The sequence below is a fragment of the Bos indicus genome, chromosome X (assembly GCF_029378745.1).
Source record: "Bos indicus isolate NIAB-ARS_2022 breed Sahiwal x Tharparkar chromosome X, NIAB-ARS_B.indTharparkar_mat_pri_1.0, whole genome shotgun sequence".
Classification (NCBI taxonomy): domain Eukaryota; kingdom Metazoa; phylum Chordata; class Mammalia; order Artiodactyla; family Bovidae; genus Bos; species Bos indicus.
Genome location: NC_091789.1, coordinates 99,857,395 through 99,885,217, shown reverse-complemented (window position 1 = coordinate 99,885,217; position 27,823 = coordinate 99,857,395). Strand labels below are relative to the sequence as shown.

Below are 27,823 nucleotides of genomic sequence, written 5' to 3'. Positions count from 1 at the left end.
GCAGTCTCCAAGAGGGTTTTGTGAGGGGTAGGCCCTCCAACCAGTCCAGCCTATAAGGTGGGGGATAAATTGTTGGCATAAGGGATCTTCTGATTTTTTTTTTTTATTTCTCTTGTAAACAGAGTAGGGATTAAATAAAGGTATTAGGTTTGTCAGCTTGAGACACTTGGGACCTTTTTTTTTTTTTTCCTGGAGAATGAAGGGAAGTAGGTGAGGGGTTCTTTTAATATGCAGGTGCTTCAGGGAGAAGCAAACCATTTCATCTGTTATTTCCATTGGAACTGGAGTTGGAGAGGGAGGTGAGATCAGTGGATCAGTCACCAGCACTGTCATCAGCATTGCCAGAGAGGTCAAGAGCGGACATCATGGAATCAGACAGCTTGCTGGCAAGTTTGTCTGCAGATGGAGAAAAACAGGAAGTCATTTGGTGGTTGGCTTGCCAACAGGAGGTTTGCAGGAACTAGGCCACATTTATCTTTGTCCACACCAAACTCCCAAACTGGCTCCCTAACCGCCCACCGTCAACACTAAACAAAACTAACTGGTGGGCTACTGGCAGACCACTACTGAATCTCACACAAAGACCCATTTGTCTACCTGTGAAATGATCACCCCAAAATAGCTTATATCTCAGAGTCACACTACTGAGCTTCAAGTATATTTATCTCTTCCTAGTATCAAAAGAGCTCTTTTCTTTTACTGTGTTGAACTTAGCACTCTGCCATCAGCAGTGCTTTGTAAGACCCCCAAAGCTCTTACAGCAAACTGGCAGGATGGCAGTAAGGGCTTTGAACCTGAATGCTCACCTCCAGCCTTCAGCCACACCCTATTATTCCTAGGATTTTCCTCAGACATAACCTCCTTCAGGAAGCCTTCTCTGATCACCTCTATCCCACCACAACCTTCAGGCTGGGTTAAGTTCCCTCATTTTGTTTTCTATGTCTTCATAGTGATCACTTTGTGTTCCCAATGTCTGTTTTCTTATTTCCTCCTCACTCCAATAAGACCAGCAGTTAAAGAGCAATTAATCTCTGTATTCCCAGGACTCAGTGTAGAATCAGGCCAAGAGCAAATGGTTATGAACATAGTCTAGTTCAAAGAACAGGGCTTATGGGATCAATCAATCCTAGGTTCACGTTTTGGCCCAAATACCTGGAGTATCTGGGACCCAGTTTCCTCACTTACCGAATGAGAATAAGACTTTTGCAATGAGTTAGTGAAAATTAGTATAGCATGAAGACCTAAGTGGACCGGCCACACAATGGACCACCATTAAAATAAAAGGACTTCTTTGGTGAATTGATGGGGAAATATCTGTAATATATGTTGAGTGGAAAAATGATGTGGCAAATTATATGTTCAGGAGACTAACATTTGTCTAAAAAAGAGAACAAGGAATATATAGATATTTGCCTGTATACCTACCCCAGGAATGAGATACAAGAAATTAACTGGTTGCCTCTGGGGGGAAGCCTGGAACTAGGGGACTGGAGGAGACTTTAATGTATATCCTTTTGTATGCTTTGGATTTTGAGTGTTTTATCTATAGATAAAGTAAACATATGTATGTAGCCTGAAAGCTTCTTAACACATAGAAAGAAATGATAAATAAATGGTGGCATTTGATACATAAGACTAGGCCAGTGGTTCTCCAAGTGTGGCCCCCAGAGAAGCAACATCAGCACTGACTAGGAACCAGTTAGAAACACAAATTCTCAGCCCCTGCCAACGGCCAATCTACTCAACTAGAAACTCTGGGGGTGTTAAACAGAATCCTGTGTTTTAATAAACCTCCAAGGCAATTCTAAAATAAGCTACTGAAGTTTGAGGACCACTCTGCTAGCAGGTGATCCTCCTAACCCATCCCTGCCCCCTAACCCTGGCAGAGGGTTGGACACATGGAGATGCTCATTTAGGAGCCCTTAATTAAGGCCTCAGGTGGAACACAGGAGGGTGGTCAGGTCCTCCCACCTGCACGCTTCTGGATCTTCTTCTTCTTCTTCAGGGCAGATGCCAGAGCCTGGCCCTGCTGCAGGGGGTCTGTCTCCATGATCCTCTGTAGCACTGGGCGGCGGTCCACTGGGCAAACATCCACCATGCTATTGTTCCTAGGGTGAAGGTCCACATTGCGCTTAGCCCATCCCATCTGATGACGGTTTGGATTGGTGCAATACCCAGTAAGATCTCCAATCTGGGGAAAGTGAGGACAACAGTGAGGTCTGAGCCCCCAAAATAACTCCAAAGACTTCTGCAAAGGAGGCAGGGACAGGCTTGCATTAAGAACAGGAGTCTGGAGTTACACAGAACTAAGCTTCAAGTCTGGCTCTACCACAGGTTGGCAGGTGCTTAGTTATTCTTTCAGCCACAATTTGCTCATCTGTCAAATAAGGGTGGGCAGTGGGTAGCTGCCTGGTTTTTACAAGAATAAAATGAAAAAGTAGAACTACTTGTCAATGACAATTGATATTACAATGATTCTTTGTTCAAATGACCTTTTAAGGTCTTACTCAATTTAACAAATATGTTGCAACGTGTATCTTGTGCCCAGTTCTGTATGGGGAAATACTGGAGAAATGATTTGCATGAACACCCATCTTTGGGAAGCAACCAGGCTAAAGTGGAAAAAACTCAACCATACCACAAGTTAGAATACAGTAAGTGCCCACCAAAGATATGCAGCCTAGGTGACAGAAGCTGAGGGCATGGTGGTGGTCAACACACTGCTGATGGAAGGGTCATTCCTGACTGAACACTGGAAAGCACAGAGCATACCTGGGCACCCGAAAGGGTATCTACTGGGCTGGAGTAGAAGGTACACAGGGTCAGTAAAACATAATATTGACAAAGCTCACTATGTGCCAGGTACCTTTCTAAGCACATACATGTATGTGTGTCATATACATACATATGAATATGTATACATGTACTCACACACACGTACGTATTAACTCATTTAATGCTGGCAACAATGTCTTTGACAAACAAGGTAATTACGGTCACACAGCTAGTAAGCAGTGGAATAAATCAGAACCCAAGCAATCAGAATTCTGTATGTATGACTACCTACTACACTACAGCGGGGGAAAAGCAATGCTATAAACCCTACAACTCTGGGGTTGCAGGGGGTGGGCACCATTCATAACACAGCATACCTAATGGTATCTCCCAGAGTTGGACAATGGAGTGGCCCTACTCATGGCCCTGAACCTGAGCCTGGAACTTGTAATACAGAGTAGGGAACTACTGCTGGTCTATGAGGAAAAATGCTATGTTCTGGGTGCCTGTGGGCTCAGTAAGAAATACTAGGAGATGGCCTTAAACTTACAACTTTAAACTGATTTTCCTATAAGCACTAGGGGGAGTTTTGAAACTATATGAAAACGGGAATGGGCATAATTCCTACCACTGCCCTAAGGCAGGTCTTATCTCTTACAGAGCACAGGCAAGAATTTCCTTCAAAGACTCCCTACCTCTACTTTGGCTCCTTTCTTTCCAACTTGATTCTTACTGCAGTCACTGGAGTGATAGTTCTATTATATAAACTTGGCCATGTCACTTCCCTGCTTAAGGAACCCTTCCAGATATTATGTAGCCATCAAAAATGAAGGGCAGTTAAGTAATCATATGGAACAATCTACACTATGAATTTGTAAGTGAAATAAAGAATGTGCAGAACAATACAAACAGCATATGACTATTTGGATTAAAATAGATCCATTATCTGCTTTTATGTGTGTGTGTGTGAAGATGCAATAGCTCTGAAAGGACACTCAAGTCTAATAGTGATTGCCTCCAAGGAGAGGGCAGGGTGGCTGGAATAGAGAAGCAGGAGAGATTTACTTTTATTGTATACCCTTTACCTTTTTTTGGCAGTAGGGCACCCTGCACGGCTTGTGGGATCTTAGTTCCCCAGGGATTGAATCCAGAACTTGGCAGTGAAAGCAGAGTCTTAACCACTGGACTGCCAGGGAATTTCCTACCTTTTCAGTTTTTTACCATGTACCTAGTCAAAATATCTTAAATAAACAAAATGGGAAAAAATTTAAACCCTTTGCCTTTCCTCCTCCCACGTAAAATAGCCAACTTTCAGTGTTTACCTATTACCCATGGTTTAAATGGAGAAGGCAATGGCACCCCACTCCAGTACTCTTGCCTGGAAAATCCCATGGATGGAGGAGCCTGGTAGGCTGCAGTCCATGGGGTCGCTAAGAGTCAGACCTGACTGAACGACTTCACTTTCACTTTTCACTTTCATGCATTGGAGAAGGAAATGGCAACCCACTCCAGTGTTCTTGCCTGGAGAATCCCAGGGACGGGGAAGCCTGGTGGGCTGCCATCTATGGGGTCACACAGAGTCGGACACGACTGAAGTGACTTAGCAGCATGGTTTAAAGTCAAACTCGAGGCCTTCAGGGATCTGACACCAATTCACCTTCCCTGCCTCTACCCTGACTCCAGCCACCTCAGACCACTAGTGATTTCTGCAAAATACCATGCTCTTACCCTTTCAGGTCTTGGCACATGCACAGGCTGAGCCCCTGCCCAAGGGCTGCTGCCCCTCCTGCCCAGAGAACTCCTCAAATTTCAAGATGTGGCAGAAGTATCAGAGCCCCGAGGGAAGACTTCCCTGGCTCACAAGTAGTATAGGTTAGGGCCCTTAGATCCATGCTTTCCCATCCTCTGCCCTGAATCCCTGTGTGTCTCTCATAACTGTAGATATCTATGGCTTAAACCACTAAACTGTGACCTCTCGAAGGGCAGAGACAGGGGGGACTGGCAGATGAAGAGGCTGAAAAAGCCTTCAGAGATCACAGCACAGCATATCAACTTGATCCAGTAGGTGCTGGGGACCCATGAAAGGGCAAGTGACCTTTGGGAGCTGCCATATGAGACATATGTCCAGGTCAAAGACAACTGAAAGATTAGGCTAGGGTTACAGAAATGGTAGGCCAGAAAGACACCGAGAGCATCTATTAAGATTTAGGAGAGAGAAGACACACTTGGTGACTGTGTATAGGATCCAAGATACCAGTTAGTGGGAAGGACAAGTCAGGGATGTCCAGGTTTGTAACTTGAACAGCTGGGTAGATAGATGGGGATCCTGTTCTCTAGGGCTAAAGCTGGGCTGGGAAAGCTGCCTGAGAGCATATCTCCTCCTTGGATCTACCATTGGTTTGCAAAGGATATACCCTGCCTACAGCCAGGGTGCCCACAGAGAGTGAATGAATGACCTGTACCTCCCCACTATTATAGGTGGACCTCGTGGGAGCCAGGTGGAAGGGACTGACCATTTCCCAGAGCCCTTGGGTAGAGGAGAGGGTTGCCATGAAGAAAGAGACAGGTACCTTATACACGGTGGTTTTATTTTCCATGGCATCTGCTATTTTCACCATCGGAGAATGGAGCCACTTGATCTCCATTTCGAGCGGGTCCATGTCACCCAACAGCTCATCCGATTCTCCAGTGGCCAAGCCTTTAACACAATCAATACCACTGTCAGGGCCCTGGTTCCTTTCTGCTACCAGCCCCCCAGTCAGGCCTCAGTGGAAAGAATATGTGGACACTGCCCAGGGGAGTAAAGAAGAAAGGCTCTTTTATTCCTGCTGGGAGGCCATATAACAAAGGATTAAAGGTGTGGGTTTTCCACTAGGATACTTGCCTGCCAGTCATGAAGCCTCAGTTTCCTCATCTGAAAAGCAGAATGCCACAAGCCCTGTAACACAGGGCTGCTGTGAATCACAGCAATGGGTGCCTGAAACGCACTGGCCTGAGACACTGCTCTATAAATGGTAGCTACTGGGATTCCCTCCCCAGGACCAAGCCTCTCTCCCTATTTCACTGGTGCCTTGTCTGGAGCTCGCCTCTACTGCAGACCACAAATGTGCACATTGCCCTGGGCCCATACTACCCTCGCACCTCTTCTAAACTTTGCCCCATCTCCTTCCCTGGGCCTCTAATTGCTAATCACTCTTCAAGATTCAACACTAGGGCAACTAGGAAACTCTAATTATTAACCACTCCTTCTTCTCAACTTCTGGGAACTCAATCATTTGCTAAAGTGCATTCTCACTGCCAGAGCCCCACTTGCCCTCACATACAGCCCTAAAAATGTGAGCTCTAATTCCTCCCAAATGCCCACTTGACAGAAAAGTAAAGTTCAGAAAGAGGGCTGACTTGCCCGAAGCCACATGGGGAATATATTCTGAAGCAGGCAAGCCTCTTGTCCTCATTTGTAATCCAAGCACACTATAAGGCCCAGAGAAGGAACGCTAGTGGCCCTCAAGAGAAACAGAGTAACTAGAAGCCAGGCCAGCCAAGACTTTCTCCACTACCCCAGAGTGTCCACAGACAGGCCCAGAGAGCACCAGGCACCTTTCTTGGGTGGGGTAGAAAAGGAAGGAGCTGCAGATGGTAGAATAGCTGAAGAGAATAAACTTCCCACAGGAGTTTCTGAAAGTCATACCTTTGTACTCCAAAAAATAACCATCTTAATAACAGCTAATATTTACCAAGCATGTGCTATATGCCAGGCACTAGGTTTTACATATTAAATAGTCTTCACAACTATCAGGTATGTGCTATCATCCCATTGTAGAGATGATGTCATTGGTCATAGAGAGGTTAAGAAACTTGTGCAGCACTACACAGCTAACAAAACTCAGATTTTAATCCAGGCAGTTCATTCTTCTAACCACTCAGATACACTGAGCTAGAAGAGTCTTCAACAAGAGGACAAGAGAGCTAGTTTGAATGCCACATCTGCCTGTCACTAACCATGTACCATTTAGCAAGTATCACCTTTCTGTGTTTCAGATGCCTCACCCACCAATGGGGACAAGGGTAAAAATGCAGGAATGGACATGCAATATCCATCTCAATGGCTGTGACAAAATCTGGGGCAATGAGAAGGGTTTTCTTTTTTGTTTCCTTTCTTAACTGGAAGATAATTGCTTTACAATGTTGTGATGGTTTCTGCCATACATTAACGTGAATCAGTCATAGGTATATACATATGCCCCTCCCTCTTGGACCTCCCTCCCACTTCCCATCCCATCCCACCCCTCTAGATTGTCACAGAGCATCAGATTCAGCTCCCTGTGTCATACAGCAAATTCCCACTGGCTATCTATTTTACATATGGTAATGTATATGTTTCAATGTTACTCTCTCTATTCGTCCCACCCTCTCCTTCCCTCCATTATGTCCACCAGTCTGTTCTCTATGTCTGTGGAGAGAAAGGGTTTTTGAGAGAAATATCTCAGTCCACTCCAGGCCTCAAGAGATGGGGAAAGGAAACTCACGCTTCCTAAACACCTTACCATGTTCCAGGTACTTTGTTGACTTTTTCGTATCTACTAAGAGCCCACAACCAGCCAACCCCCCACTCCACTCCACCACCACCCTTATCTTCCTGTGACCCAAATTATAATTCTTCACTTTGTGGGAAAAGACATTAAACTTAAAGATGTTTAAAATAGTTCTCCCCAAACCAGACTAGGGCCAGAGCATGGGAAGGTCAAATATGGGACCTGTTGTCAGGTGTATGTGGCTCCACTAGGACAGGACCAGTTGCTGGGCAGGCCAACCCACTTAACCCTACTTACATTCCATGGTGTCTTCATTGGCTTGCTCGGTATCCTCAATGTCAAAGACCTCAGTCATCTCCTTAACGATCTCAGCACTGAGATGGGTAGGCAGAGTGTGGGTAGAGGGTGGAAGTGTATAGAAGCTGATCTTCCCACTGCATTGGGAGGTGGGAAGAAACTGACGTTATTAAGACAACAAATGACAAATGAGAACTTTGCTGGTGGTCCAGTGGTTAAGAATTCACCTGCTAATTCAGTGGACACAGGTTTGATCCCTGGTCCAGGAAGATTCCACATGCCACAGGGCAACTAAGCCCATCGCCACACCTGCTGAGCCCCACACGCTGTAACTACTGAAGCCCATATACTCTAGAACCTGTGCTCCACAATAAAATACTGAAATGAGAAGCCCACACACTGCAACTAGAGAGTAGCCCCCACTCACCACAACTAGAGAAAGCCCACACATAGCAACAAAGACCCAGCATGGCCAAACATAAATAAATGAATAAATAAAAATTTTAATTGTATGTTAAAAAAAGCTAATGACCAGTCAAAGAAAGGATGAGTTTTCAAGTCAGAAACAGTGAGGGTCAACTAGAAAGCCCAGACAGTAACTTCTGAACAAGAGGTTGAATTGCTGGATAATCACTGGGCATGAGTTGCCAAGCAGGATATGACTTGATGCCTTGGCCTTCCCTACCCAGGAAGTCAGGCTGCCCCGCTGCTGCAGTGAAAACAGATGAGCCCCCTTGTGGAGCCTGACTCCCAGAAGGCCTCACCCTTACTCCTACTCACCTCACCCAGTCAGCCAGCACAGCTTTGGCTGCCTGCTCCTGACTATAAATGCCCCCCTTCTTCTTCTTCCCCAAGCGGTGGGCCACTGCAGTCAGAAAGTGCTCAGTGGTCTGAAACCCAGAGACACCATAATAGCTGGAGATCTGGTAAAGAGAGGAAGAAATCATGAGTAAGAAAGAAGGGCCCTTGGAGTAAGGCAGGGCATAAGTGAGAGCCCTGCATACCTCCTCCAGGTTGCAGCGTTGCAGGATGGTCTCCACCGGGGTCACAGGGTCCGCCAGCTTCTGCACGTGAATGCAATTGCGCAGGATAGTGCCCACCTCTGAGTTGGGTCCTGGGACGATGCCCGGAGCATCCAGCAGCCTGATGAACTTGTCCAGGTAGACCTCCTGCATGAACCTGGGTCAGGAGAGGGGAGATGAGAGAGGACGTAGGACAGTGATGAGCCCAGGTGTGTCTGGCATCCTCTAAGCCAAGCACCCACTGGAGAGAAGGAGTGTGACAAATGGCACACAGATGAAGGTGGAGAGATGCAGGGTCTGATTCTAGTCTGATTCACTTCCACCACCAGGGACTGAGCTGCAGGACCACAAGCAAGCCTCTGACTCTGAGACTGTTGCTTCATCGAGGAAGCAGAGCTGCTTACTCAGAGCCCAATCTTGCATGATTGTCAGGAGGCTTCAAGGAGCTGTGGCAGGGCGGGGGGGGGGACACCCAGCTGGGTGCCTGGCCCAAACCCAGGGTGTGCCAGGTAAATGAGGGCTATTAATGAAACTCCCATGCCTATGGCAGAATCAGAAGCTGGTCCAACATAAGGGACAGGGGTTGAAGGCATGGGAGTTGGGAAATGGTAGGGTGAAGGACCTGTGAAGTAGGGGAGCAAGCAGGTACTTACTTGGTGACCCCAGGAACGGCTCCCACACTACACGCACGGCTGCGCTTCAGACTATTGATCAGGCTGCTCTTCCCAACATTGGGAAGGCCTACAAAGGAGCAGCAGATAGCTCATGGCAGGAAGGGTCCTCAGAACTATTTGGGAGAGCCTGTGTGTGGGAGGCCCAGGCAGGGGCAGTGTGACCAGGCCATTGGAAGCCAAAAACAGAGCCTGGGTGTCTGCCTTCCTGTCCAAGCCCCTCCATGGCCTTTCTATCCCTTTCCTCTACATGTGAGCACCCTGGCTAGATGTGTTCCTCTCACTAGATGTGACACTCACCTCCCACTTACAACCAGCTTGGGAAAGGTGCTGGATGCAAGGCCTCTGTGACACAATCCAATGGATGGTGGGCACTGGGAAGTGTCATAAAACAAAACCATCCATCCTGGTGTATAATTCACCTGGCAGCGGGTAGGGAATGGGAGGTGGGGCTCCTCTCTGAGATGTCAGTCTGAGGAGCTTTCTGTCTGTGGTGTGTTTTTCTGTTTGGGCATCTGTAAGCACCTCTCAGTCTATGGATGTCCTTGTCTATTTCTTACTCATTGGGTCTCTCATTCCCACCATTCTCTTTCTCTGTGTGCTAGAACTTACATGTGTACTATTTATTCCCTGATAGATGTGCCTGTGTATGTATCTCTTGTGTGTAGAAGTCTCTGTGTATCTTCTCTTGGCTGTTCTCATTCTAAATACCATTGCTTTTCCCATTTCTGTCTTTCTCTCTGCGTATCTAAGCAACTCTTTCTCTGCCAGTTTGTCTCACTTTCTCTCATTATGGCCATTGTCCTTTCTCTCAAATTCTCCCCACCCCATCAATTCTGCCTCTTTGTTAATTCCCTCTATGCCAACTCCTCTCAGCTCTTTCTGTACCTGGTCCTTCTCTCAGTGGGCTCGTCTCTCTACATGAAGCACCGTGTCTCTTTTTCTCTGTGTCTCCCTAGTCCTCTCTCTGCCTCTATTTCTCTATATATACATATGTATCTGTCTCATCATAGATATGTGTCTGTGTCTCTGACATGATTGTGTCTGAGGGTCAAATGCATCTGGGCACACGTGTCTCTCTATGGCTCTGTTTGCTTGGAGGGGAGTTGGCTAAGTGTGTGGGAAGGGCTTGGTCTGCATGTATTTTGGCTCTGGATCTGTATGTGTCTTCATATATGTGGATCTGTACATGTGTCTGTGGATCCACATGTGTGTATAGGTCTGGGTGTACATTCTTCAGTGTCTGTCTGCATCTTTGTTCCTGCTTCTTTCTATGTGCATCTCCCTCTGAATCTCTTTATCCCTGAGTTTGACTCACTCATTCTTTCCTTGGGTATACATTTCTCCCTCCCTACTCACATGAGAGGGTCTCTAGCCCTCTCATGTCTCTCTCTGCAGGTCTCTGCACCTATTTTTGTGATCATATCTCCCTCTGTCTGCATGCCTCTGTCATTCAACTCTGTCTTCCTTCTCCACTCCCCACCAATCCCACCATTTGGTTTTCCAGATATTTTTCTGTATCTATTCAGGTATTTTACCTTTTTCTGTTTCCAGCTCTTTCTCCAATGGTTTCTTCTCTTGGCTTCATTTCTTTTCCCTGCTGGTCTATCTCTGCCTCCCTCAACTTCCCAGTTCCTTTCCCAACAGCTTTGCTTCAATGCCCTGGGCTCCAGGTTTGAGCCTCAGCTCTGTCTCACACAGGAGTGAACACTACAAGTCCCTTTCCTTTCTCTGAGCCCTAGTGTTCTTATTTATGAAAGGGAGATGTTCACCCCTCTCTCCCACAGCTCTGGTGGGATGCATGCATATGTGCTCAGTCATGTCTAACTCTTTGCAACCCCATGGAATGCAGCCCACCAGGCTCCTCTGTCCATGGGGTCTCCCAGGAAAAAATGCTGGATGAGGCAACCATCCCCTTCCCCAGAGTGGTAGGATGACATGGGTCAACTCTAAGCCCAGCCCCACACATTTAGTCCATGGTTTTAATACTCCAACTACAGTGGTGATTCTGAGTATGCCTCCCCATGTCCACCAATCCAAATTACAAATCACAAGAGCCTTCCTGGGACTTCCTTGGTGGCACAGTGGGTAAGAATCTGCCAGCCAATGCAGGGGACAGGGGTTCAATCCCTGATCCAGGAAGATTCCACATGCCTCAGGGCAACTCAGCCCATGCGAGCTGCAACTACTGAAGCCTGCGCACCCTAGAGCCCATGCTCCACAATAAGAGAACCCACCATAATGAGAAACCCAAGCACTTCAACTAGTGAGTAGCCCCCACTTGCCACAATGAGAGAAAGCCCATGCAGCAACAAAAACCCAGTGCTGCCAAAATAAATAAATACCTTAAAAAAAAAAAGAAGGACCCTTCCTGAACAGCTCCTCCTCCCTAGCCAAAAGTAACATGAAGTTCCCAGAATCCTTTCCCCCAATGAAGCCCCTGCACAAGGAAGAAGCCTGGGCCCCATAACCTCCCCTGAGGCCTTACCCACAACGCCCACTCGGATATGGGTGCGCACTTCACCAAGGCGGCAATAGTTCCCCAGAACCCTCATGAGGTTTTCAGCTCCAAAGCAGGCTTTGCTCTTCAGCAGTGACTCGGAGGCTTGATCCACTGGCACACTGCAGCGATTCTGGAAAATGAGGGGTATTACAGAAAAAGGCATCAGATGAGAGATGTGGTTTGAGTGCAGATTTCCAAATTTTAGGACTGCCTCCCTGTTATCACTGAAATCCCCAGCATGAAGCAAAGGGCTTCTTACACAGGCCCTGAATGAACAAGTGCCATTTCTCTGCTTCTACAAGGCCTATTTTTTCCAGTCTTTCCATCTCCAGGCTTCTGTCTCAGTCTCTGCCTAGATACACATCGCTTGCCTCCCTCAGCAGGAGCAGGACAGCCTCCTCGCCTCTAAGCAGGCCAGGTTTGAGTTCCAACTCTGCTTCTCACAGGTATGTGGCCAGCAAATTCTGATTCCATTCTCTGGGCTTCAGTGAACCCTGTCTACACAATGAGAACATTTGCCTCCCTGTCCAGAGAAAGAAGAGATACTGTTCGGCCCACATAGAGCCTACCTTCCCTTGATTCCTCTCACAGGACAAGGCCATTTCAGCCTCCATCTCTTTATTCCTGATGCCACCTCCTCTGCCCAGAATGCCCTTTCATCTCTTCCTCTGTCCTTACTTACCTACCATAGTACTGCAAAATAGAAACTGACTTAAATATCCGTTAATAAGAAATAGGTTAAGAAGCTATATCCTTAAAGTGGAATACAGATCAAAGAAAAACCTATTATAAAAGGATGCTTATCACATTTTTGATATCTAAAAGGCAAAAAATTATAAAGGAACTACATGCTTCTCCCAGATGAACAGAGATTTAAATGTTTAATGATATCAAATATTGGCAAGGGTAGAGGGAATTAGGCCCTCTCACACATTCATCTGTCCCAGGAGTGGGAAGATAAATTGGTACAGCCACTTGGGTGGGGGGTAGAGGAGGGAAGTGGGGCTGGGGAGCAATTTTTCAGTATCTAGGAAAATCTAAAATGCAAAATACCTATGACCCAGCCACGCTACCTCTCAGTACCCAACCTACACAAACACTTGCTGACTAGCCAAGAAGAAGTGTAAGGGTATGTATTATAGTACTGCTTATGATTTAAAAAATTGAAAACTATTTTTATTTAGTGTAAAAAAAGTAGAACTCTATAGAAAGATCTTCAAGGGAAAAAAAGTACATCGTAGGATAACATATATGATACACCCAAGCACTATTTTCTCTATATACAAATCCACATATAATATAAAGCACAGAAAAACATCTGGAAGGATACACTAAACTAACAATGGTGGTTAATCTGGTATATGGATAAAGGAGATTGGGATTAGGGTAACAGTGAAAGGATATTCAAGTCTCATCTATACAGTTGACCTCTGAACAACATAGGTTTGAATGGTACAGGTCCACTTACATGCAAATTTTTCTCATTAATAAATACTATGGTACTACATGATTTGCAGTTGGGTAAATCTGTAAATGCAGAACCGCAGATACTGAAGTTCAACTATAAGTTATACATGAATTTTCCACTGTGCAGAAGGTGGATGTCCCTAACCCCTGTTTAGTTCAAGGGTCAACTGTAATTGTTTTTACTTTTTCTACTTTGTTTTTTAATAAGTAAGTTTTACACTTCGTACAAAATGGAAAAAAACGTCCCCCAGGACCCACTTTCTCTCCCTAGAAGCAACAAATGTTTCTGTACACTTTAATTTAGTCTGACATTGTAAACATATTTCTATGTTAATAATATAATTAGAAAAGAGTGTAGCCCCAGGCTACTGTGTAAGACGCTAGATGTTTCTGGCCCCAGCTTACCAGGTTTTTGACCTGATGCTGGGTACTGGCCTTGAAAGCCACAGTTGGCAGCTCATTCCGAAGGTATTCTAGCCACTTCTCCACAACCTCCTTAGGGACCAGGTCTAGGAAAAATAGGAACAGATAGGACTGGTAAGAACATCACCTGATGGCTCACTCCAAAGATGCAGCCACCCACAACCCAGGCTTGGCCCACTTTCTGCCAACAGATATCTCCCTACCCTGCCAGTTCCTGTCCAGTCCCCAGGTTAGTCAGAAAGGACAGTCTAGTCTAGGGGACAAGTTGGCCCTCTCTAAGTAGACCTGTTTCCTCAAGGACAATGGGTAACCAACTATATTCCTAGATGCCTTCCTTCCAGACCTGGGGCCTGGTACCAGAGGCCTCCCAAAGACTATTTTCCATTCCCTCCCTGGATTATTCTAGGTTGGGCCAAATGTCAAAAATAACCTTGAAAAGAATGGCTATCATTTATGAAGTACTGACCATGTATGTACCAAGCACTTTATCATTAATTCTCACAATGATCCTATGAGATTGGGACAATCACAGCCCATTTTACACCTAGAAAAATGGAAGCTCTCCGGTGATATGACTTGTTCAAGATTCCAGAGAAAATAGACATCAAAACTGAGATGAAACCCAGACCAGAGTGACTCCTGAGCGCATCCATGTGCTCTTATGCCCCACCATCTGGGATCCAGCATGAGGGAGAAGAGGAACTCTCTAGCACTGGCCAGGCACAAATAAAGCTCAAAATGCCAAAAACAGGGAACTGAAAGGCAGAGAGGCTTTAACTCCATTCTCAACTTCTGTTATACTGTGTGGTGTGTGTGTGTATGTTTCAACAAGTGACTTTACCTCTCAAATCCCTAGCTTTAAAAACTCAAACAAGAATTCCTACCTTGCACAACTATTATGAATACCACTGAGTTGTTGTGTCTCTGGGCCTAGTCCAAGCTTGTCTTTTAAGAAGGCTTGGCCCTTGCCCTGCCTTACCCAATCCTGTCCAACACCTACCAATCTTGTTCAAGACCAGGACCAGCTTCTTGTTCCCTTCTGCCCGTAGGACAGTCTCCTCCATTTGGAAGCAGCGGCAGCCCAATGGGTCCCTGGAATCCAGGACTTCCAGAATCACATCAGAGTATTCCACCACCTGCAGGGCACGGAAGACGGTAAGAAGGCAAGGAAAGAACTGGGCAGGAATCAAAAGGCCCATGAAAGAAGAGGTCTTCCTCTTAGGAAAAACAGAAACAGAGAGGAGACATGACTGGATTGGTGCCCTCCCTAAAGGGCCTTAAGAAATGGGCCCCCATACCTTATGGAACTCCTTGTAATAAGCCTTCCTTGTAGCCTCATCATCCAGTTGAGGAAACATATTTAATTCTTGCAAAACTTCCTCCTAAAAGAAAAAAAAGAGGATGGTCCAGGGGAGGAGAGTGAGAGCCGTCTTTGGCAACCATGGGAGGCTGGGAGAGTCATGTGAGGCTGGGAGAGTCATGTGAGTCCCAGCCCACCATGAGCAACAAAATCAAGAAGAGGAAAGGACAGACCTACATGGTCCATGTGTGTGCCTATTTGTAAGTTTGTGTCTGAGTACCAGCTAGAGGACCAGGTATGCACCTGAGTGTATGAGGGAGGAATTTAAGAAAGAGGGAGGTGTAAGTGAGAAAAACAATCTATGGGGAACATGTGATGGAGAAAGCAAAATGTGTACTTTATACTAGAAAAGAAACTTTAACTGGGAAGTGTATATCCTGTGAGATGAAATTATATGCCAGAAATGCAGTAAGAAGTCATAGAAAGAAGTCGACTCCTCTCTTAACTTTCACTTCATACTCTCAATCTTTCTCTCCCCCTGTCCCCCAGTCCTCTCCACTCCCAATCCCCAGTCTGTGTTTCAGCTTGGGAGAAAGGACCTAACCAGGGCTCTCCAATCACAGATACAGCTCTTCACCTCCTTCTTACCCTCCCTCCATGTCCCTACCGTTTCCCATCCTCTCTGAACTGGTTCCCTACTCCCCCTCCAAAAATCTCACACACTTCCTCTTTCCTTTTCACAGAGCAATGGCAAAAGATGCTTTTGAGCAAGCCCACACCAGCCCTACTGAGGAGCAAAGACTGCTCTCTCACCTTGTGCTCAAACTCCTCTTGGCGTCTCAGGACATCCTGGCAGTAGCTTTCAATGGTCCTACGTCGGTGTCGCTCTTGCTCCCGGGCAGCCTGCTGCTTCTCCCTCATTTCCCCAACCTAACAAGTGACCATACAAAAGGGCTGAAGCTGATGAGGTCTGCAATCTAAGGGAGGGATGGAAGATCAAGAGTAATAGGGAGCAGGTGACAGACAGAGAAAACAGTGTGACTTGGCACAAGTGGTAGGAGCACGGATACAGGGAGGGAAGAGACGTGATAGCAAGAGATAAAGAGTTAAGGGGTTTGAGGGAAAGAAAGACAAAGAGATGAAGGAGGGGAAAGCATGGCAGACACTAATACAAGGAAAGTATATAAAGCTGAGAGAGATCATGTCCCAGGCAGTGGGAACCACTTAAGACCAGAGAGGGGGGAAAAAAAATAGGCCCTGGGACAACAGAGGATGAGATGGTTGGATGGCGTCACCGACTCGATGGACATGAGCTTGAGCAAGCTCCAGGAGTTGGTGATGGACAGGGAAGCCTTGCATACTGCAGTCCATGGGGTCGCAAAGAGTCAGACATGATTGAGTGACTGAACTGAACCGAACTGAACTGACTGGGATATTCCGTCCTATAAAGAACAGCAAAAGAAACTAGAGAAAAGGAAGAAGGACATCCAGGAGAAATGACAGGAAAACCAAAGTGACAGTGTTTCAAAAAAATAAAAAAGCCTGCATATGTAAAATAGATAGCCAATGGGAATTTGCTGTATGTCTCAGGAACTCAAACCAGGGCTCTAGAGGGGTGGGATGGGGAGGAAGATGGGAGGGAAGTTCAAGAGAGAGGGGACATATGTATACCTATGGCTAATTCATGCTGATGTGTGGCAGAAACCAACACAATACTGTAAAGCAATTATCCTTCAATTACAAATAATTTTTTTAAAAAAGCATGGTCTCAAATGCTAAGAATTGAAAAACATGAGGGAAGAAAGCAATCCATGAGTCTGATGTCAGAGAACATGCTGGTGAGACTGGCAGGGTCATTCCAGTGGAGCAGTGAGAACAAAAACCAGACAGCCATGAACTGGGAGGTGAGCAAATAGAGACACTAAATCAAGTGTCAAAGCAACTGCCCCTTCTTTCCTTTCCACAAACAGCCTCAACAACCCTAACAATTCTGGCCTTTGCCTTTCAACATTTCCATGGACCTGGCAGTCAAGTCAGGCCCTCTCTCTCCCCCAAGGGAAAGGGCTTACCCTCTTCTTCTTTAACTCAGCCTCCCGACTGGCGTGATCATTGGAGTGGAAAAACTGGGGAGAGTAGGCCACTTTGGTGGCTGCTTTCTTCCCATTCTGCTTTGCAGGCTGGTTACCAAACAAGAGAGAAAAAAATGAAGAGTTAATGAACCCATAGAAATCACCCTTCGGAGGGGGGAGGCGGTTTAAAGCTGCTCATAAGTAGATTTGTGGGAGGAAAGAGGAGAGAAGCAAACAAAAAGGGCTCTGTCCCCAGAAGTCTGTCCATATGACCAGAGAGACCCTTCTTCCCCTAGCTAGGCAGAGACTAAGTAAAGAATACCAGGAAAGGTGGGGGGTGGGGAGTAAGTAGAAAAGTTTCCCAAGTAGAGGCCAAGGGAATACTAAATAGCTCTCCAAGTGAAGCCCTTGGAACAGCAGTAGCATCATCTGGGCACTTCTCAGACGCTGAGAAAGACACACTAAATCAGAAACTCAAGAAATCTGTGTTTTAACCAACACTCCAGGTGATTCTGGAGGGCTAAAGTTTGAGAACTTTAACCATGCTAAAATTTAAGAACTGCTGCTCTGATGCAAGTCCTATTTGTCCACAACTTTCCCAGCGGGACCAGGAGATTCAGGAGCTGGGCCAAAGACTGTTTGAGTCCTGCCTCTTCATGAGCAATACAGACTTGGGAATTAAGACTCAAGTCCCAGCTGAGCTACCTTGAACCTAGGAACTTTCTCATTGAGGGTCAGTTTCTTCATCTAAGAAAAATGAGATTATGACAATCCCTATCAAGGTAAACTAAGCACAAAGCAGTATATGGCTTGTGGTGGGAACTTAATAAATGTTTCCGCTTCTCTGCTGAAGCCACCCAAATGGCTTTTGGGAAAGCCAAATCTGCTGATTCCAATGTGGTGCTCTATTTGGAGTCACCCAATATCTACTTGGTTTTGTGGGCCTCTTCTGGGGTGGGCAACCTGTTCCTAATCTTGTCCCCAACAATGGGTATACCTTACCTGAGAGTGGTACCAACTTACCTTCTTGCAGCCTTTGGAACCTTTACCTGGCTTTTTATTTTCTAAAAAAGAAAAAAAAAAAAAAAAAAGCCATCATCCACCTACCCAACATTCTTTGAACCTTAATGGAGGTCAGGCAACACTGGGAATCTAAGGAAGCCTCAGACTCCATGTCTCTCTAGGCACACAAGACAAACATAGAGCTGGCAGCTACAGTGTCAGAAGAGGTACTGGATACAATGTTTCAGTGAATACCAAACATTATATCCAGTGCAAACTGAAACAATTCTTAAGGGAATCCTGTGAAGAGACCAATAGGAACATGCACTTATAACTTCTCTCTTACAACTTCTAGCTGAGGCAGCTCAACAATTTTGGCACCAGACTGAAGTGGGGGGCTGGCAGCATGAGAAGGTGATCTGAGGAGTCCCACCCAGCTAAACCAGAGTAGATGCCCTCAGCCCTTCCTTGAAGAGAGAACTGTCCTTTCCTGCTGACCCTGTTCATGCCATTGCCTCACAAGGGAATTACACTACTCAGCCAAACTGCAGCCTCCCTTTGATTTAAGAAGCAGAGAGCTCACCTTCTACAATCATACCTTAACAAAGCCTAGGAAAGTAAAAGTCCTCTCCCCACTTCAATGAGAAGTCCCTTCTGTCACCTCCTTCACAACTTGGCCTCTCAGAATGGCGTCTCATAATTCTCACCATCTACAAAGAGGCTAAAGGAATTCCTACAGGAAGAGGTTCTAGAAGGTCAGGATATACAAACAAATATAGGAGCAGCTTGAGATTATCAGACAGAGGACAGGCTCCCCAATCACATCAGGTGGTTCACATCAAAGCAGTGTTACTGTAGGAAACAGAGGATTTAAATACTACTTATTCTTAAGGAGATTCAAGAAGATACTTCAAAGGAACTGTATAAGAAAAAGATTCCCAAAACTTGATATTGAATAAAAATTCAATGTTGTGAAAAACGGAAGGAATATCACTAACAACCAAATTAATAAGCTAGAAGGTCAAGGGAAAAACTTCTTTAAAACAGAACAAAAATACAAAGAAAAGTATAAAATAGAAAATGGAGAATGGACTCAAGAGAGCTAGTATCTAAATTAAGAAGAGTTTCAGAAGAGAAAAGATACAAATGGAGAAGCAATTATTTTTTAAAATACTAGATAAACATTTTCCAAATTGAAAACAGGATTCAGGCGCGTCAAGATTAACAAAAAAAGACATATGGCTTAGAGGTTAAAGCATCTGCCTGTAATGTGGGAGACCTGGGTTTGATCCCTGGGTCGGGACGATCCCCTGGAGAAGGAAATGGCAACCCACTCCAGTATTCTTTCCTGGAGAATCCCATGGATGGAAGAGCCTGGTGGGCTACAGTCCATGGGGTCTCAAAGAGTCAGACACGACTGAGCAACTTCGTGAGTCACGAGATGATGCCCTGGACATATACTGATGAAATTTTTGAGCCCCAAAGACAAAGAGAAAATCTTGTAAACTTCCAAATAGAAGGCATTCCCAGCAAAGGAGAGAAATAGACAGCCTTCTCAAAGCCACAATTCTGAACACTTAAGACAGAAGAATAATCATTACAAAGTAATTAGACAAGGGACAGTATTCCAAGTTAAACTTCTACAACTGACCAATAAGATCACTCTTATGTGAAGGTAAAGGAAATTTTCAGATGTGGAAAGATTACCACCTGCATTCACCTTCTGGTAAAATGACTTGAGGAAGTATATCAGCAAAAATAAGCATAAAACCATGCTAAAGGTCTCACTTTGGAAGACTAGGATAAAAATAGTTATTATTTAACTTTGATAAAGTGATACAGAAATTTAGTTACATGATAAAGTGATACAGAAATTTAGTTACACTTGATTTAAATATGAATGCAATTACCAACATAATTTTAAGTACTGGTGGAAGATTTAACTTGTTAAACTTTTTAGAAGTAATAAGGGAATAAGAAGAAACAAACAAAAAATATAAAATAAGATGGTAGAAATCAGACCAAACATATTAGTTATCATAATGAAAGTAAATGGACTGAATTTCCCTGTAACAAAAAAATCAGATCCCAAGTCTTTTCTTCCACAACATTCACGTTGCAATGAAAAGAATGTGAGGCTTGGAATTAACCAGGTCTGGCCATTTTACTCAACAATTTTCATCAACCTAACTTCCCTGGAAAATGAGCACCACGATGAAAGAAAATACATCACTTAGAGGAAAAAACATCTGCTTCAGAGAGGAGGGGGAGGAGAAACAGGGAAGAAGGTAGGGGTGCATTCACCACTCACAACACTGCAACACGCAGGAGCCCCTGTTATTGTTCTTTAATAGCTTCAGAGAGAAAACAGCTACCATTTTTTAGCCAGCCAGAGCTAGGTTTCTGTTCTGGTTCAATAACTACCTACCTATATGACCTTGAAGAATTTTCTTAAATCTGAGCACCAATATCACCATCTATCAACTCTCACTGATATTCAGCAGCAGAAGGTAGGGGAGATGCTTCATGGTACAGCTCTCCATATCCTGGGCTAGAGATACCCTGGACCCAAATGGTAATGATAATGATTAAATCTAGGAAGGTTACTCAGAAGCCCTAGAAAGAGTGTTCAAATACAATTTCAACTGTTGTACATTTTTGAATGGCTATTAAAAAGGAGAGTGTGTTTTATTATTTGAAAGAAAAATAGTCTCAGACATTCCTCTCAACTATCTTCAAGCACATTTGTTCAACCTCCCAGAGACTTCCAAAACACTGATGCCACTTGGTTCTTCATTCAGTGGGCACCCCATTTCCCTCCCTGTGCAGCTTGCACAGTCTGCCATTATGATGGATTACATAGCTGTGCAACCAATCACTGATGGCTGTAAATCTTTTAAATGTCTTTAACAGGTAATACAGTCATACAGTTCCAAAATAAAACCATGTCAGATGTAGAAAACAAACTTACAGTCACCAGTGCAGGAAAGTAGGCAGATAAACTGGGAGATTGGGACTGACATATACACACTACTATAAAAAATGGGGTTTCTCTGGTGGCTCAGACAGTAAAGAATCTAGCTGCAATGCAGGAGACCCAGGTTTGATCCCCAAGTCGGGAAGATCCCCTGGAAAAAGAAATGGCAACTCACTGAAGTATTTTTGCCTGGGAAATCCCGTGGACAGAGGAGCCTGGCAGGCTACAGTCTATGGGGAGCAAGAGTTGGACATGACTCAGCTACTCAACAGTAATAACAGTATAGCACAAGAAACTGTACTCAATACTCTGTAATGACCTATATCAGAAATGAATCTAAAAAAGAGTGGATATATGTATAACTAATTCACTTTGCTATACACCTGAAACTAACACATTGTAAGTCAACTATACTCCAATAAAAATTATTAAAAATAAATAAAAACATGTATTCTCAGAGGTCTCCCTCCCACACCTGTCCCTAGTCCCTGCAGTCCTCTCACCACAAGAAACCACTTTATTAGTTTGTCACACATCATTCAGTTTCTTTGTGCAAATATAAATATATATTCTTATTTTCCCATTTTCTCCCAAGGAAGGTAATATACTATGTACTCCTGTCGGTAACTTGCTTTTTTCACTTAACAAATCCTGGAGATCTTTCCATCTAACTGTTTTTCCATACTACTTCACTTCTTTCAATTGCCAGGGTTCCTTTCTATGCATATACTCTATTTAACCAGCTAATTATTGTCTTTTTCATCACTACCAATAATTGTTACTAATAAAAATTAATTTAAAAAATAGAAATTCTATTATTATCTTGTATTTGATGTTCTTACAGTATAAACTAATTTTGTTCACTTTTCTTGTGTTGCTTGAAGAAATGATTATTTGTTTTTGGTACTGACATAACCAAAGCCTGACTCTTGATGAAATTTTTATCATTATATAAAGTAAGTGAATTTTTTTTTAACCAGGCCCTACATAGGCAGGGCCACCATTCACACAGAATACAAGGTCACTGGGTTGCACAGTTTTCATCCAGTCTATCCAGTGTGCTATCCACATGCTGTTTTCTCCTCGGGCTATGGCAGGATAAAGGCAGGGGAGCACAAAATCTGTCCTACCACCCTTGCCTTATGTCTTATAAGGAAGAGTCCATGTATCACATTTGTCTTCTCCTTCTAGACTATAAACATCATGGTGGAAGGAGAGGGAATTGAGTTAGCATTACTGAGACATTCTAGTGCCTGACACACAGTAAGTGTCCAATAGCTATGCCTGGTCATGCTGCACCCTTGGGACAAAAACATAAACCAGGTGTCAGTGAGAAGTTAACAGCATGTTAGAAGAGACAGGGGCTTCCCTGGTGGCTCAGTGGTAAAGAATCTGCCTGCAATACAGGAGCCACAGGAGACAAGGGTTCGATCCCTGAGTCCGGAAGATCCCCTGGAGGAGGGCCTAGCAACTCACTCCAATATTCTTGCCTGGAGAATCCCATGGACAGAGGAGCCTGGTGGGCTATAGTCCATGGGATCGCAAAGGGTTGGACATGACTGAAATGACTTAGCAGCAGCAGAAGAGACAGACCTAATCTACAGAGTTAATAGCCCTGGTTCCTATGGGTGCACAGACAAGTGGAAACCAAGGGAGGAGGTTAACAGCAGCAATTTCCAGAGGAAGTGATATATAGGACAAATTTCCAGAGGAAGTGATGTATAAGTTAAAATCTGAAAAACAGGCAAGAGTTATTCCATTAAAGGATGAGAAGGAAAAGGAGTCCTGAAGGCAGAAACAACAGCAATTTATCCACACTGTCTGTTTCACAGTAAGAAAAATCCATAGCTCAAGAGATGTCAGACAACAATTCAGTGGCAGAACACTGTATGCATGTTCTGAAGGGTTAAATTCCAAAGAGAAATGAAGGCTGAATCTTTTAAGCCAATACTTAATAGAGTGCTTATTATGTGCCAGGCACTCTTCTAAGTGTTCTTCCTATTTTAATGCATTAAATCCTCACTAAAAAGATCTTCACAACCCAGATAACAACTCAGATAATCACGATGGTATGGTCACTCACCTAGAGCCAGACATACTGGAATGCAAAGTCAAGTGGGCCTTAGGAAGCATCACTACGAACAAAGATAGTGGAGGTGATGGAATTGCAGTTGAGCTATTTCAAATCCTAAAAGATGATGCTGTGCAAGTGCTGCACTCAATATGCCAGCAAATCTGGAAAACTCAGCAGTGGCCATAGGACTGAAAAAGGTCAGTTTTCATTCCAATATCAAAGAAAGGCAATGCCAAAAAATGCTCAAACTACTGCACAATTGCACTCATCTCACATGCTAATAAAGTAATGCTCAAAATTCTCCAAGCCAGGCTTCAACAGTATATGAACCAAGAACTTCCAGATGTTCAAGCTGGTTTAGAAAAGGCAGAGGAACCAGAGATCAAATTGCCAACATCCACTGGATCATCGAAAAAGCAAGAGAGTTCCAGAAAAACAACTACCTCTGCTTTATTGACTATGCCAAAGCCTTTGACTGTGTGGACCACAACAAACTCTGGAAAATTCTTAAAGAGATGGAATACCAGACCACCTGACCTGCCTCTTGAGAAACATGTATGCAGGTCAAGAGGCAACAGTTAGAACTGGACAGGGAACAACAGACTGGTTCCAAATAGGAAAAGGAGTACGTCAAGGCTGTATATTGTCACCCTGCTTATTGAACTTGTATGCAGAGTACATCATGGGAAACGCTGGGCTGGAGGAAGCACAGGCTAGAATCAAGATTTCCAGGAGAAATATCAATAACCTCAGATAGACAGATGACACCACCCTTATGGCAGAAAGTGAAGAAGAACTAAAGAGCCTCTTGATAAAAGTGAAAGAGGAGACTGAAAAAGTTGGCTTAAAGCTCAACATTCAGAAAACTAAGATCATGGCATCTGGTCCCATTGCTTCATGGCAAATAGATGGGGAAACAGCAAAAACAATGACAGACTTTATTTTTGGGGGTTCCCAAATCACTGCAGATGGTGACTGCAGCCATGAAATTAAAAGATGCTTGCTCCTTGGAAGAAAAGTTATGACCAACCTAGACAGCATATTAAAAAGCAGAGACATTACTTTGCCAACAAAGGTCCGTCTAGTCAAAGCTATGGTTTTTCCAGCAGTCATGTATGGATGTGAGAGTTGGACTATAAAGAAAGCTGAGCACTGAAGAACTGATGCTTTTGAACTGTGGTGTTGGAAAAGACTCTTGAGAGTCCCTTGGACTGCAAGGAGATCCAACCAGTCCATCCTGGGGGAGATCAGTCCTTGGTGTTCATTGGAAGGACTGATGCTGAAGCTGAAACTCCAATACTTTGGCCACCTGATATGAAGAAGTGACTCATTTGAAAAGACTGATGCTGGGAAAGACTGAAGGCCAGAGGAGAAGGGAACGACAGAGGATGAGATGGTTGGATGGCATCACTGAATCAATGGACATGAGTTTGAGTAAACTCTGGGAGTTGGTGATAGACAGGGAGGCCTGGCGTGCTGCAGTCCATGGGGTCACAAAGAGTCGGACATGAACGAGCAAATGAACTGAATTGAAATCCTCACAACACTATTTGGCAAATACTATTTCTTTTTATTTCTTTATTAAGTAGAAACTATTATTATTCTCCTCTTCCCCCATCCCACTCCCACCCATTTTGTAGATAAGGAGAATGAAGTTAAGTAACTTGCCCAAGGCCACACACATGTAAGTGGAAGAACTGAGATTCAAACTCAGTCTGGCTCCAGAGTCCATGCTCTTAACCACTGGCACAATCTATGATACCAACTTATAGGTACAACTTATAATAAAGAAAAATGCTAAGCTGTGTTAGGGTTACAGGCAGTGTAATATGGTATTTTTTTTTTTTTTTTGTAATATGGTATTTACCACTATTCACCCACAGTCTCTTGATCAAGTCACTTAACCTTGCTGAGCCTTGGTTTCCTTATCTGTAAAATGGGTATGGGGGATAACATGAGGGAAAACAACAATAATACCATACATAAAAGACAGACTGAATGATCTGGCTTATACTGGGCAATTTTTTAAAGCTGCCTTGAAATACTGTATTTATTAAAGCTTAGGACTGGGAAGGAGCAGTAAAAGAAACTCACTGTGTCTAAGTTTCATCATGATGATTAACTTGAAAGCAGGTAGATTCAAATCTGCAGGCGTTTGTTTCCTGTCGGAATGGGAGAAGAACCAATTTGAAGACAGAGAGGGGAACCACAATGCCACAAGCTCCCTTCTAAGCCCCCTGAAGGCAAAATAAAATGTTAAAGAACATGACAAGGAAGCCCTAACAATTAGAGGAATTTGAGTGAAGGGGTTATACTGGAGCTGGTGTCTGGTATGGCTGAATATTATTATTAATAATATTATAGGGAAGATAGGTGTAAACCTCTCTTCCTGGGTGGAGTCAGTGCCTCAATGCATCAGATGGGATCCTGGGTCCTCAATCCTCCACCCTGTAGTGTTATATACCTTAGGTAAGGGACTAGCTCTAAACTTCTCTACTCTAAGGGGAGAGGAGTATGCAAGGACAATCTGTTTCTACATACAGTATTTACTGCATCTCTTTTCCCCAAATAGGGAGTTCTATGTCTCATCTATTCTGGAAGTGAGGTGAGGGAGGAGACATATTCTAGGGGACAAGGGACCTCTGAATAGAGCTTTTTTTATGTATCTCTATGTGGACTTAGATCAGTGCAAAATCTTGGGGGAGAGGAGGAAAAAATCTGTGCCTGTATATATGGCTGGGGTCTGTTCCTTGGCAGATTCCTTGATTGCAGGGAGAGCAGGATGCCTTTTGTCACTCTACTCCAGGATACAGAGGAACTGAAAAAATTGGCACAGTGGCTGTGTGCATCTCTGCTGCATGGAAAAGGAGCACAGGTCTGTACATTTGTGTGTGTGTGGGGGGGGCGGGGTATCTTGAGTCTCTTTACCCTAGGGAGGGCCATGGGATGGGACTGATATGCCTACCTCCACTACAAGATGACATTAGTTCATTAGTCCCATGCTAACAAAGGGGGAAATTATTCAGCTTTCCATAAACAGGGCCTGCACCCTGCCTGCAGTGGGCTATTCTAGACCTTTCCAGGGAGGTTGGGAGGGGCATCATCTGCTTATCTTGCATACCTATTGAAGTCAGCAGTGTGGTTAACACTGAAGGAAAAGGACCTCTGGTTCTCTACACGGGGAGGGGGAGATGGTTTCCTATGGTTTTGTTTTTTTTTTCCCCCTGGATGGAGAGAAAAAGGTCTGAGCTCCTCTACCTTGGATAAGGGGGAGCCCATATGCACTACACTATGGGGTGATCAGTGATGTCACTGCCTCTCAATATTGCAAGGCACCTCTCTGCTCCTTTGGGGTCTCTCCTTTCCTACAGTTGGTGATTCTAAATCCTTGGAAGGGCAGGGGAGAAGGAATGATCTGGGTCTACCTGAAAAGAAGAATAAATCTGAGTCCCTCTTCCCCGGGGGACCCCGAAGAGGCAGTTCTCTCTCTTCATTGGTTAAGGCCTGCTGCTGTTTGCTGCAGGGCATTTTTGATGGGCCAAGCCTTAACAAATTCAGTAAGCCAGCACCCGGGAAGAAGGTGATCAGGCCTGACTTTCCTCAATGGGGACTCACTCTAGCCTAGAAGGGGTATATCTGCGTGGTTCTCTGTGGGCTGAGGCTTGTGCCTTGAAACACTTAGGGAGGGGTGGTCTAGCACTTCTGCAGGAATTAGTTACACAGGGACAAGTTAGGGAGGTCTCTAGGTCTTGACGCTAAGGGAAAGAGGTTCACTCAACTGTTTTATTAGCTCTTCTGTTCTAGTGGTCGGGCGGGGGTGGGGGTAAATACATCAAAGCCTCTGTCATAAGGGAAAAGGTGCGCCGAAGTGGACCTGCCAGTAGAAATCTGCGCGGTTCAGCCTCGTGAGAAGGGAAGATATATCTCTTTACGGGGGAGTGTCGATGTCGCCACACCTTTGTGGTGTCCACGCCCATCTACACTGGGAAAGTGCGGAATGGAGCCTAACTACCCTAAAGGAGGAGGGCAATCCACGCTTCTCCACACAAGCGGGGTCTGTAACTCTCCATAAAGGGTATCCAGGGGTCTACTGGAGAAGGGAATAGCAACCCACTCCAGTATTCTTGCCAGGAAAATTCCATGGACAGAGGAACCTGGCGGGCTACAGTCCATGGGATTGCAAAGAGTCGGACACGACTGAGCGACTAACACACACACAGGGGTCTACGCCTATCTAGATTAGGTGGTCCGCGCCCCTCTACTCGCAAGAATGAGTTTGGGCGTATGTCCACGTGCCGAGCAATCCCTGTCTCTCATCCAGGCCCTTCTACCCTGAAAGGAACCTGACTCTTTACCTCTGTGCTCCGGGGCTGAGGGTGCCTCTGGTTTCACCGCAAACAGTTGATCCTTTCCACGCGGCCGGCTAGGTGAGCTCTCGTCACAAAAAAAGAGAGTAGTTTCTTACCTCCACTTCCGGCGGAGCTCTGAGAAGACAGCACAACACTGTTGGCCCAGGGGCTGCGCTCGCGCCGCTAGTCTTCTACTTCCGGATCCCGGTCTCGCCGAGCCGGTTCAGTACTTTGAGCGTCCCCGGAGGTGGAGCTTCGGATTGACCGTTCGCGCCTGCCCGTCCCTTCCCCGCGGCCCCGCTGGCCCCGCTGGCCCCGCCTCCCGGCTGCGCAGTAAGGTAAGGTTATAGCTGAGGAGGAGG

The 27,823-nt window shown here is 45.0% G+C and overlaps 1 protein-coding gene across 4 annotated transcripts; it reads right to left on the bottom strand.

The window, feature by feature from the left end:
- Nucleotides 1–85: 85 nt before the first annotated feature.
- On the bottom strand, nucleotides 86–27,732 carry GNL3L (G protein nucleolar 3 like). 4 transcript variants are annotated; one of them, XM_019955756.2, is made up of 16 exons: nucleotides 27,578–27,732; nucleotides 25,207–25,274; nucleotides 18,083–18,123; nucleotides 17,060–17,167; nucleotides 15,804–15,920; nucleotides 14,989–15,072; nucleotides 14,691–14,826; nucleotides 13,673–13,776; nucleotides 11,786–11,930; nucleotides 9,280–9,367; nucleotides 8,609–8,783; nucleotides 8,385–8,527; nucleotides 7,605–7,741; nucleotides 5,346–5,473; nucleotides 1,972–2,191; nucleotides 86–396 (listed from the first exon to the last, which is right to left on the bottom strand). In XM_019955756.2, exons 2-16 carry the CDS (start codon nucleotides 25,223–25,225, stop codon nucleotides 314–316), a joined length of 1,728 nt encoding a protein of 575 aa, XP_019811315.2. In that variant the 5' UTR covers nucleotides 25,226–25,274; nucleotides 27,578–27,732; the 3' UTR covers nucleotides 86–313. The 4 variants fall into 4 exon arrangements, with proteins under 4 accessions (XP_019811315.2, XP_019811314.2, XP_070639539.1 ...); XM_019955755.2 differs by having other exon boundaries at nucleotides 27,468–27,704; XM_070783438.1 differs by lacking the exon at nucleotides 27,578–27,732 and adding an exon at nucleotides 26,234–26,252.
- Between the last annotated feature and the right edge of the window lie 91 nt (nucleotides 27,733–27,823).